The sequence below is a fragment of the Tamandua tetradactyla genome, chromosome 23, assembly GCF_023851605.1.
Source record: "Tamandua tetradactyla isolate mTamTet1 chromosome 23, mTamTet1.pri, whole genome shotgun sequence".
Taxonomy (NCBI): Eukaryota; Metazoa; Chordata; class Mammalia; order Pilosa; family Myrmecophagidae; genus Tamandua; species Tamandua tetradactyla.
The window spans coordinates 42,235,457-42,248,523 of NC_135349.1; the positions used below are offsets into that span (position 1 = coordinate 42,235,457).

Below are 13,067 nucleotides of genomic sequence, written 5' to 3' on the forward strand. Positions count from 1 at the left end.
AATGAAATAAAAATTGCTTGGGGCATTTGCGTTTTTTAAAAGGGAATGTCTTTTTTTTTTCTTATGCATAATTGATATAAAAATAAGACCATGTAATACATTTTTTGTCTATCAATTTATATTTATGTATATTAAGAGGTGTTTACAGCGATGTTCATCAAATGTTTATGACGTTGTTTCTGAATGCTGGAATTTTGTTTTATTTTCCTTTGTTATTTTATTTCCTCAGTTATTAATAAGTATACATCGTCTTTACAAAAACAAAGTTTGTAGAGGCTTTTACTTTCACATCCTGGGTTTAACATCCAAAATTTGAAGAGGAATAAAGCTAGTCCAAATTCATATATAGTTGTTTCTTTAAGTCCAAAGGTCTCTTGGAATCTGAATCACACATTTCATCTCAAACCACAGTATAATTTTCTACACAGAAGTGTTTTTCCTAACGTTGAATTTCTTTAGGGAAAACTTGTTATTGGACACAATATGCTCTTGGATGTTATGCACACAGTCCACCAGTTCTACTGCCCGCTGCCCGCGGTAAGTGACTCGTCAGCCTGTGCTAAAAGGTGATGGTTCTTTTTTTCCCGAGAGAAAGAATCTTGTACATTTACTTGTACATATTTGAAGAGATATACATAGAAGGTGTTTTAAGTTATCTTCAGTCATCTGCCATTGCCAGAACAAAGGTAAACAGTTTTTGTTTTTTTTTTTTACCATCTTTTTGCCGGTGGTTTGCTCAGTTAGTACTGGGCAGGGGTTCCGAGGCCACAGGTGTGGTTTTCTACTTTGGTGCTACTAAAATTAGACATAGCAGGGCCTGTGAAGGTAAATGGTGTTTGAGGTCCCCTGGACTGGACAAGATTCTACATTCTTGATGCTTACCTCCTGCCCGGTGGCTTCCCTTAGATTCTCTGTTGATCTTGCCCATGTTTTTTTTTCACTCTTGGAGCCAAGTTGTTTCAGTGCACCAAAGCATGAGCTTGTTTGGCTCCCCAGGAAAAGAGCTCCTCTGCTGCCTCTCCCTCTTCAGCTCCCTCACAGCAGCCATGGCCTCATCTCACTTGCTCCCCATCTCCCTGCCCTCTGCTTTTCTGAATTTTCTCCCTGTATTTTCTGTCCCTTTGTGATCTCACCTACTTTCATTAACTAACCACTTATTATGCTCCTTATTTCCGCTTCAGCTCCCAACATCTTTAGCCCCTAACATTTTTGTCGGCAACTTGTGAGCTCTCCTGAGATAAAGGTACACATTTTTTGCTTGACTCTGGGCTTCTTCAGCTGGATAAACTTCAGATTAAGTGTAGTTTAGAATGTTCATATCTCAAACAAGATATATGCTATATATGCTACCTCTCTTCTTTCCTTCTTACTATCTCCAAATTAGTTATTTTCCTGAATCCATTATTATAATAAGTAAAACTTTGTTTAAAAAATAAATGATTTGGCCTGTGGGCTGTAGTTTGCCAAGCCCTGCTTTTATTGCCATCTGTTTTTTTTGGATTGAAAAGCATCTGGAGTTTGGTCTCATTTATACATCTGCTAGCCCTCAGTCACTTCACATTTCTTTTGTCACATTGTTCTTTTGGGTCTTGTGTTCTGTTTTGGAGCAGTTCAGCACAGCACAGCCTAGAGTACAGTGGTCTGTTGTCCCTTTGTCTTATTTATGCCACTTTAAGTTTGTCACTACCTGTCTTGCCAACCGTATCACCTTCTGGGCCTCAAGTATTTCATATTTGTGAGTATCAGAACAAACATGATGCGTATGAATTTGCATTTTGTAGATCTAAAGAGCTAATGTTTATTTCTGATCAACCACTTTTTATTGGTCAAGTAGATCAAAGGAGCAGATCCTTTCATGATATTTTTGATTGTTAAAGCAATGAACTTATCAGAAAAGAAAAAGGAAAATGTATCTAATACTGTGCTTGTAGGTGTTTTGAACGTCATACAGAGCTTGGTATGTAGGAGCCATTAAAATAAATAGTTGCTTAACAAGTAAGTATCTACCAGCTGTCCCAGCTTTGTAATCTTCTGATAAATGGCTTTGTTCACATCGCTGGCATGACTCAAAATTCTGAAATAATCCCATATTCTTTGTTTTTCTTTAAAATTTACTCTTTTCAACCTGGCATCAGGTTTTCCCTTATCTGACCCAACTTTTTTAAATGGTCTAACTGCTTGTTACTCTCCTTATTTCCAGCCAGCTTGGCTCATTTGTTCCCTGAGAAGTGCTTTGTGCTTTTGAATGGGTATGGTTTTGGAATATATATAATTTCCTCCAACCTGAATTTTCTCTAGCTTTTCTTAATGTTTACTGTGCACATTTTACCCATCTTTCCAAGATCCACCTTAGGCCTCCATGAAGTTTTTCCTTCCTGCTCCCTTACCCAAGAGATGCTCTTTCCTTTTTCTGAACTTCACAGAACTTTGTACCTGTTATGGTACATAAAGTTTGTCTTTTATCATATAGCTTAACTCTCTTCTCCTTCTAGGTGGTTAGCTCCTTTGTCATGAAGAGTAACCTTTCAATTGATTGTATCTCAGTGCATAGTACAACACTTTTATGTAATCACTTAATAAATGTTAACTTAAATGAAGTGAGTCTTGAATCAGTTTCAGTAGAGAGAGAATTTGATTTGTTGCAGAATAGGAGGTGGGTTAGGATAAGTAGTTTTATCTTTTGCTTTCATTACCAAGGGTGCCTGAGGAAATTACCTAACTTCTTTATATCTGCTGTTGTTGGAGGGAGAAAATGGTGTTCTTTCATTTATTTACCTTTGGAAAAAGTGCTGAGAATTTTTTCATGCATAGCACCAAATATATTTAAAATCACTAAATCCATATTGTGGCACCACATTTATTTATTTATTTATTTGCATGGGCAGGCACCGGGAATCAAACCAGGTCTCTGTCATGGCAGCCAAGAACTCTGCCTGGTGAGCCACCGTGGCCTGCCCAAAAGTGGCACTACATTTTAAGAGTAGTTCTTCTTAGAGTCTTCTTGCTGTTTCAGGATGACCTTTTAAAGAAAGCGCTGGTCTAGAACTCTGCCATATGCCAGCCTTGGAAGTAGCTATCATTCTCATTTTTTCTTGGCTCGTGAAACTTTGTAGTGGTATTGAGAGATTACAAATAGTTGTCATTGCATTTTTGGTTGACATAGCAAAACTATTTGTTCATGTATTGTCCCTTAATTTAACTATAGCCATTGAAAAACTGGTAAGTATTTCAAGCTAGCTAAACACATTCTGTATTTACGGGCTTGAAAAGCTAATTGGAAGTGGTATTTTCCTCTAAAGCATGAATAACATTGAAGAACAGTATAGTTACAAAGGGTCAGAAGTGTGGCTCCTTAGTCTAGTGTGGCAATTTTTTATGTAAATGAGCTGATTCAAAATTAGAGCATTCTCATTTTAGCTCTAGGCTTCTTGGCCCAAGTAAATTCAGGAAATGAATTGTCTAAATTAGGCACTTGCTGTTGTGTCACTTTAGCAGTTTATTGAGTAAAGCAGAATCATGCATATTGGAAAATCTGTTTTAGCAGCCATTTTAACTAACATTTCAAAGGTGTTCCCAGGGAAAGTATAACCTGCTCCATAGTATATCCATCTCCTTTGTAAAGCATTTAACTCTGCTAAATTCACTGTTATGATGATTTTATATAATAGAGCACAAACTATTAGCTATTATTGGAAGTTTTCTGGACGTATACAAACCTCTCAAATAGATAGTCTTCTATATACAGTAAATCCCTTTTCCCCTCCTATTTCAGGCATAAATTGTTTAAATTTACCTGTTTTAATTAGGCAGTGGTTAGTTATCAGGTCATAAGGCTTCCAGTGTGTGAGGAAATTGGGGAAGTATTATAAAGTAAATATTAACTAGAAATGTGTTTTTACAGTTTGGCTTAAAGTGCCTGTTTGAAAAAAGACTATGAAACATATTTATGTTTTCTTTAATGGTGAATGTGATAATAAAATTTTAACAAGTCATTTTCTTGTTTTTTTAGGACTTAAATGAGTTTAAGGAGATGACAACATGTGTATTTCCCAGGTGAGCTTTCTTTGAGGATTTGGAATTCATTAAAAATTATTGTGGCATTTATCATATCAGTGGGTATATAGTAATGTGAGTGAAAATAGATAGCAACTCTTTTTTTCTCATCCCACATCTTGATGTGTGAAGAACTGGTGAAATTTCTTTAAGAGACTCTTGTGACTTTGTAAGTCAGCACCTTTACCTGTTAGTGGTTTTCACTGTTACCATTACCTGTTACCTTCTAATGTGTCAGATCACATGTCATCCATGGGAAGCTCGATCTGGTAGAGACTTGAGAGCAAGGACCTGCTTTTACACACGTTTGAGGAGGGACAAGTGTGGTCCTGGGCATTTGCTCTTTCACCTGGGCTGTTTCTGTCCAATTAATTATTCACAGTTTCACATCTGTGTGAAAAGAAATAGTTTCAGATATTTTACTCTTTTTTAGTATTTCTGATCTCTAAAATATAAAAGTGAAAAAAACAACAGCGGCAGAATCAAACTGCCCAATGCAGATTTTGGCCCTCCATAAGAATTTGTATCATTACACCTTGGTAGTGGCAGTGGATGGTTACGATGTGAGAACATTAGACTTGCAGCAGTATTTGAACCACGTGAAAACATATGAAGGTATTTGTCTTGCCCGTGAGATTGATGTACCCCACACCCTCACAGAGTACAGGGCGATCTAGAACTTGTGCTCCGAGTGTGGCAGAGTCTGGACTGTCCCACAGTGGCTTAATGAAGCCCCTGGTGATGAGGCTGAGAGCCCCAAGCTAATGTAGCAGCGATGTTAGTGCTGGGTTCAGAATGTTTAATAGTTTATGTGCTTGATCCCCATGTCTACTTTTAAGATGACAGGCTATTAATTTGAGTAAAATACATTCTGAACATTTTGTTTACTTTATATAAATACTATTTTGTTTTTAGACTCTTGGATACTAAATTGATGGCCAGTACACAACCTTTTAAGGTATTATTTAAATTTGTATCACTGATAAGCTATAGTTTGAAATTTTCTGAATTGCTACTAAAAGCTTTGGAATTCTAGTCTATTTAAATGTCATTTCAAATATATTAAAAAAAGATATTGGAAAAAACAGAAATAAATATATCAGAATATAAGGAGCAGTTGTCTTTGGATGGTGGGAATCCCCCCTTTATTATTTTTATTAATGTTTTTAATATTAAAATATATCACTTATTTTTGAATAGGTTACACATACACACATTTCTTCTGTTGTGTTTTCCTTATTTTATTTATTTTCTAACTAGACAAAAATTCAGGTAAAGATATATTCATTAGTTACCTTATAAGTGACTTTATTTATATAACTAAGTGAAATGAATTCCAGAACAGTATTGCTTTCTGGCAGAAGCTCTGTAGGTATTTAACACATCTGTAGAAAACCCTTCTTTCATATAGCTAAACTTTTCATACAGTGAAAACTAAATCTACTTTTTTCTCACGTTTAATAAACATTGACTCCTGTGTTTCTTTAAAGAACACAAGGTGGCAGTAGTTGACATATTTTTTGTTGTTGTTCTAACATACAGTGAAACTAGTAATGTACACTGCACCAATATCATGAAGGTTCGTAATTCTCTGCTTTCATGGTTGCAGGATATCATTAATAATACATCTCTTGCGGAATTGGAAAAACGGTTAAAGGAAACTCCTTTTAGTCCCCCTGAAGTTGGTAAGAATATAAAACGATCTCAAAAATCCCCAGATTCCTTGTGATAATTATTGTTGTATATTGTAAAGTTGAAATTACTCTAGAAACTATATTATACTTTTATAGATTTTGGCACCCCTCGCTTGCTCATGCCTTGGCAACCCTTACTTGCTCCTGCCTTGCATTGAATTGCTGTTTTCTGAATAAAGATGTTCTAAGTCTGTATCTGTTTTATGTAAATAGGATCAGGTAGCCATTTCATTGACACGTTTAGCAGTTAAAGCTTTAGGGCTTTTATTTCCTAATGCTTGGTGTTCCCCTAAAACTTCACGTGTCTTTCTTTTCTATAATGTACTATTTATTCAAAGCTAAAGACTTGGTGATTAATTGCCAGGGATAGAATGAAAACGTATTTTGTGCCACAAAAAAGTCCAAGAACTGGGCTTAAAGATGAAGAGAGTCCCTTCCCCTGTCCCTTATAAGTTGGTTTAGGAGGGGAAACAGCAGCAGTGAGGAAAACCAATAGTAGGGAGGAGTGTTTCTTGGGGACAAAGGCATTGTTTTCTGGCACATATTGGTGAACCTCAGATGCTGCTTCTTCATCCATGTTACCTCCTTGTGCTGCCAGTACTGTAATAAGCATCCATTAGCTATAGCCTGAAAACATCTAAAGACGTTGATAATTGGGCTAATGGTTTAGAAATTGACAATGGGAGATATTAAAATAGCCAAGATTACAGTTATTATTTCTGGGTAATAATCCAAGAAAGGAATTCAGAAAAAAGATGGCAGACGGAAGAGAAAGAAAACCTATCTATACCAATATAATTGATTTGGGAAATTATGTGTTTAGCTAGTGGTAGATTAGAGGCTATCACTTAGTGGGCTACGATGATCAAAGACTTTTCTTTATGGAAAATAGCAAGTGTTGGAGAGGATGTGGAAGATAGGAACACTTGTATATTGTTAGTGGAAACGTAAAATGGTGCAGTCACTTTCTGTCCCACATTGCCCGGAAGGTCCACACCCCTGGGAGTCATGTCCCATGTAGACAGGGGGAGGGTGGTGAGTTTGTTGTGTTGACTGGAGAGAGAGGCCACATCTGAGTAACAAAAGAGGTTCTCTTGGGGGTGACTCTTAGGCCTAATTTTAAGTAGGCTTGACCTATCCTTTGTGGGGTTAAGTTTCATGTGAACAAACCCAAAGACTGGGGGCTCAGCCTCAGTCTATTAAATTTAACGTTTGTTTCCCCTATTATTTATTTTTAATCCATATGTTTTACTCATCTGTCCATAATGTAGATAAAAGGAGCATCAGACACAAGGTTTTCACAGTCACACGGTCATATGTGAAAGCTATATCCTTATACAGTCATCTTTAAGAAACATGGCTACTGGAACACAGCTCTACATTTTCAGGCAGTTCCCTCCAGCCTCTCCATTACACCTTAACTTAAAAGGTGATATCTACTTAATGTGTAGGAATAACCTCCAGGATAACCTCTCAACTGTGTTTGGAATCTCTCAGCCATTGACACTTTATTTTGTCTCATTTCTCTCTTCCTCTTTCAGTCGAGAAATTTTTCTCAATCCCTTGGTGGTAAGTCCCAGGTCATTTTAGGATTTCTGTCCTATGTTGCCAGGAAGGTCCACATTGCTGGGAGTCATGTCCCATGTAGAGAGGGATGGGCAGTGAGTTTGCTTGTCGTGTTGACTAAGAGAGAGAGGCCACATCTGCAAGCTCTTGATTTTAAGGAGTTCCCATTTGTCTGTTTTTTTTCTTTTGCTGTGTGTGCTTTATGTGTAAAGTTTAAGAAGCTACCTCCTATTTCTAGGTCTTGCAGATGTTTCATTGCATTTCCTCCAGAAGTTTGATATAGTACTGGCTCTTAAATTTAGGTCTTTAATTGATTTTGAGTTAAATTTTGTATAGAGTGTGAGGTAGGGGTCCTCTCATTCTTTTGGCTATTCATGTCCAGTTCTCCCATGCCCATTTATTGAAAAGACTGTTCTTTCCCAGTTGAGTGGATTTGGGGGGCCTTATTGAAGATCATTGTCCACAGATTTGGTGCTCTGTCTCCGTACTCGTGGCGTACCCATTGGTATACATCTATCTTTCTGCTGGTACCATACTGTTTTGACCACTGTCGCTTTATAGTAAGCTATAAATAGTCAGGAAGTATTAGTCCTCCCACTTTGCTCGTATTTTTTACGATATCTTTAGTTTAGCTATTCTGCGGGGATGGGTGAGGGGTCTCTTTCCCTTCCAAATGAATTTTTTTTTTTTTTTTTTTTTTTTTTTTTTAAGACAGAGAGAGAAGGAAGGAAGGATAGAAGGAAGGAAGGAAGGAAGAAAGGGAAACATCTTTAAACATTTTCTTGTTTTATTGTATTCTGTTTCTCCGTTTTTGTTACATGGGCTGGGGCCGGGAATCGAACCGAGGTCCTCCGGCATAGCAGGCAAGCACTTTGCCCGCTGAGCCACCGCGGCCCGCCCCCCAAATGAATTTTATAACTAGCTTTTCCAAGTCTTCAAAGTAGGTTGTTGGAATTTTGATTGGTATTGAATCGAATCTTTAGATTAGTTTAGGTAGAATTAACATCTTAATGACATTCAACCTTGTTCTAGTTTGCTAGCTGCTGGAATGCAATATACCAGAAACGGAGTGGCTTTTAACAAGGGGAATTTAATAAGTTACAAGTTTACAGTTTTAAGGCCTAGAAAATGTCCCGATTAAAACAAGTCTAAAGAAATGTCCAATCAAAGGCATCTAGGGAAAGATACCTTGGTTCAAGAAGGCCGATGAAGTTCAGGGTTTCTCTCTCAGCTGGACAGGCACGTGGCGAACACAGTCAGGGCTTCTCTCTCAGCTGGAAGGGCACATGGCGAACACGGCATCATCTGCTAGATTTCTCTCCTGGCTTCCTGTTTCATGAAGCTCCCCGGGAGGCATCTTCCTTCTTCATCTCCAAAGATCTCTGGCTGAAGGACTCTCTGCTTCATAGTGTCACTCTCTCTGAATCTCTCTTTCTCCAAAATGTTTCCTCTTTTATAGGACTTCAGAAACTAATCAAGACCCACCCAAATGGGTGGAGACATGTCATCTCCCTAATCCAGTTTAACAACCATTCTTAACTAAATCTCATCAACCAGGGAGATGATCCCATCACAGTCCCAAATACACAGCATTGAATAGAGACTATTCTACCTTTAAGAAATGGGATTTATATTAAAACATGACTTTTCTTAGGGGGCATACTTCCTTTCAAACCAGCACAAACCTTAACAAGGGAAATTCTTGATGGTATATAAATCATCACACACATATACACACAACAATCTTAGAATTGAAACAACATAAATAGTGAACCCTAATGTAAACAATGGGCTAAAGTTAATAGCATAATTATTACAGTTGATCAGTTGTGACACAAGTGCTGTATTAATGCAAAATGTTAATAATAAGAAAACTACATGATAAGGGGAAGCATATATCAGACCTCTGTACTTCCCTTATAATTTTTCTGTAGATCTTTAACAGTTCTAGTTAAAAAATTTTTTTTTCAACTTTGTAGTCTATTATAATACTTAAGTTAAAAAGTTCTTGCTTAAAAGAGCATTATATGGGCAGGCTTTGGTGACTCATGTGGCAGAATTCTCATCTGCCATGCTGGACACCCAGGTTCGATTCCTGGAGCCTGCCCATGTCAAAAAAACACAAACAAAAATAAACAAAAAAAAGAACAAAAAAAACAAGCCTCTGTTCTCTTTGGCCTGCCATGCCAAAGAGCTGGGTTCGACTCCCGGTGCTTGCCCATGCAGAAAAAAAGAGCATTGTACTGTTGCAAAAATAGTTACGATCTTTTCATGTTAATTTCCATTTACAATTTTGATTAACCCTCTTAACGTTCATTTCCAGAATGATTCTGAGAAACTGAATTGTAGTTTTATGCTATTATTTGTTCGTAATTCTTGTATCTACAGAGAATTGAGTCTAAAGCAGGTCACTCTTCTCAGACTTCATCCTCTCATCATCTGTATATATCATTATGATTAAAGAATCATGTTATAAAATAGTCTCACCTATGAAATGACTCCATTGTTCTAAGGGCAGCATTAGAGAAAGTATAATCTATTTGGGGGATTAATTTTGTGCTCATCTTTTAGTCTGTAAGTTTGAAGACATAGTAGAGTGCAATATTAAGTCTGAGTCTTTGGCTTTTTGGGAGGATCACCTGGGGTACTGTTAAGTAGCACTTTCTGAGTGTTTACCATGTTCTAGGCACTATTTACCAGCTTTACTTACATTGTCTTATTTGATCTTCACAAAAACTTCATAAGAGGTAAAGTCACCTGCCCACTTGCATCTCCTACGTGGTAGAGCAGAAAGAGATTCAGACTCAGGCAGTGCAGCTCCACAGTATTGCTGTGAAATACCTCGTATCCTGATGTTATCGTTAATTCTCTGCAAGGGAAGATGCTCCTTTCCATGACTAAGGAAAGCAATCAGAAGAGTAGTAAATGTCATAGAGTGAGTTACACATGGTCGTAAACAGCACCCACCAGTCTGAGACAAGAAGGCTGGCGACTGAGTCTTTGATAATGTAACGGAGGCATTTCTGTAGTCCAGACCAAAGCCCTCATTTTCATTGACTCTGTTATCTCATGATGCACGGTCTTGTTTAGAGAGAGAGATGAGAAGTAGTCTTTTTTCTGCTTATTTAGAATATTCATGCAGCACTTACTAATGCAACTTGGATTTCGTAGGACAACATGCATACCAGACTTCATATTTTGTGATGTTCTTGGGAAAACTTTTTTTTTCTTCTTTCTCTTTAGAAAGTGCAGAAGGTTTTCCAAGTTATGACACAGCTTCTGAACAGCTCCACGAGGCAGGATATGATGCTTATATCACAGGACTGTGTTTCATCTCCATGGCAAACTACCTAGGTATTCACTATATATGTCTACATCAAGCACAGTGGTTTAAGAGTGTCTTTTACCTGCCTTGCATTTCCCTGGGACCACTGACTTAGATGTGGGAGGGTTTTGAGGTAGGAATCTGAGGTGATTTGCTGGAAGGGGATGCAATAGAGGGGGGAGCCATTTGACACTTAACTGTGGAGAAGTACTTGGTAGGTTACTTTTTGCCTTTGCAGAACCATATTGTTTATTTAGATATATTTTTGCCTGAACTGTCAGGTCTTGTCTACATACCCATGCATAATATCCTGCTTCTTTTCTTTGTTAGGTTCTTTTCTCAGTCCTCCAAAAATTCACGTATCTGCCAGATCAAAACTCATTGAACCTTTTTTTAACAAGTAAGTAATCAGAGGGTTCTAATTCCCAAGTTCTCTCACTCTGTGGAGGAGCCAGTGCCTTGGGATGTCAGTTAAGGATGACTGGGAAATGTAGTATATTTGTAGATGAAGTATTTCTCATCTCTAGACTCCGATGGTTTTGGAAAATAGAAATTGATCTTTGGGGAAATAATTTATTAAATATATATTGGTTTTCAAAAAAGAAAACATCATTCAAAGATAGTGCATTTCTTCCAAGAGAAAAGAACTGATGATTTTAGCATTTAAGTGACCTATAAGGGAAGCCCTTTACATGTGAAATTATTATTTATGCTTATATTATTATTTGATCACTTAGAGTTTTTAGCATCTTCTAAGAAGATGTTGGTAAAACAAATGGCTTTTGAAGAAGTTGAGATTTCCAGTGCATCCCAAACCCTCACCTGAATAAATCCAATGAAGTAAAAGCTTGCTCATTTTATCTTCAGTGCGAGTTAGGGCAAAATCTGGGTTCAGAATATTTTCACAGAATCTCAAGATTGTTATTTCAAAATGTGGTTTGTGCTTGCCTGGCATAGTTGAGGCTAGTGTTATGGACGTGATCCTCAGTCAGACCACAGTTTGGCGCAGAGCCCCATACCTTCATCTTTAACCCAACTCTGAGCAAGGTTGGTTCTAAGAGATTTAGGGCGAGCCAGAGAAAATAAGGCAGCCTACATTGATCACCACCACTGGGCAAAATAACTCAGCATTGGGTTGGTTGCATCATTTCCTCTATGCTTGTTTACAGCCATTTACAATCGTATCAGGGCTTTCCTAGGTAAGAATACTGTCTCTTTAAGATGTTTATATGAATTACTAGTTCTAACGTAGTGCTTGTACTTAGATGAGATGGTGCAGAGACGGATGTCATTTCTAAACCTCTGATCCCTACAGAATTTGTGCAATCTGAGATAGTGAATTTTATTGTACTCTGACTTATTTTTTTATCTTTGTTCTGTTCTATATAAGTTCAGAGGTAAATGTGTTTGACTTTCAAAGCATTTTTCAAAGCAAATTCAAAGTGTAGTTGAATTTTTCTTCATGGAAAACTTGTTCTGCTAATGATGGAGTTTCAGTAGTCAATCCAGTTCTTAAGAGTAAAAAAGGATTTTCTTAGCTCTTCTTATTTTGGAGGCATTGTTTATCTTTGTAAGGCTTTAGAATGACATGACCATGAAACTCATAGGTAACACTAAATATTATTTGAATCATAGCTATATGCCTTGCATTTTATGTATATGATATTAAGTTCAGTGCTCTACAGTACTTTTCAACTGGGAGAGGTTTACTCATTTCTAAATAAAAAAATAACAATCCTGCTTCTCCAGAAAGATCAGTTCCTTATAAAATCAAATGATGTTTACAAACTAGGTTAGATGTAGACAGCGTTTAGTTTATCAGGCATGCATTTGTGGCTAACAAACAGAGCTTTCAAAATGAGCTTTGATTAAAAAGCTTAAGTAAGACCTTCTGGATCAATCTAATATTTGTATAATATGCAGGACTATTTGGAAGACTTGGACAGTAAATCCATAGCTTCTCTTTTAAATTGGAGTATCTGTCTATTCCAATTTTTTTGCTGAAATTTAGATGCATACCAACAATAGTTGAACAGAAGGTAGAATTCTGGAATCCTCCTGTGATATTGCGCTAATAAATCTTACCTAACTTGATTTTTGTTTTTTTTTTACCTACCTATGAAGTATATTTTCTTCATCTTTGAAGAAAAAAATATGGCAGGATTTGAAATGCAAAATTAGTACTGTTTTAATTATTCAGTATTAGAATAGCTTGGTGTCAAGTATTCCCATCCATTTAGAACATGGGAGAAGCAGTTGCTTCTTTTAATATCTCTTTCTGTATTAATATTGGCCCCATTCTAACGTAGATGCAGATATGATTTATGACATTTAACATTGATTTTGTCATTTTTCAAGTTGACTCTTGTAAAAAAACATCGAGTAGTTGCTACCAACATTCTCTCAAATTGATGATTTTAGAAAAATAT

The 13,067-nt window shown here is 36.9% G+C and overlaps 1 protein-coding gene across 4 annotated transcripts in view; it reads left to right on the plus strand.

The window, feature by feature from the left end:
* The window catches only part of PARN (poly(A)-specific ribonuclease), a 226,455-nt gene that overhangs the window by 42,653 nt on the left and 170,735 nt on the right, over nt 1-13,067 (plus strand). For all 4 annotated transcript variants that reach the window (XM_077141739.1, XM_077141740.1, XM_077141737.1 and 1 more), the window contains exons 13-18: nt 460-537; nt 4,010-4,053; nt 4,969-5,011; nt 5,663-5,738; nt 10,557-10,667; nt 10,969-11,038. In XM_077141739.1, coding sequence (XP_076997854.1) covers nt 460-537; nt 4,010-4,053; nt 4,969-5,011; nt 5,663-5,738; nt 10,557-10,667; nt 10,969-11,038 — 422 coding nt within the window. The remainder of the gene's footprint in view (nt 1-459; nt 538-4,009; nt 4,054-4,968; nt 5,012-5,662; nt 5,739-10,556; nt 10,668-10,968; nt 11,039-13,067) is intronic.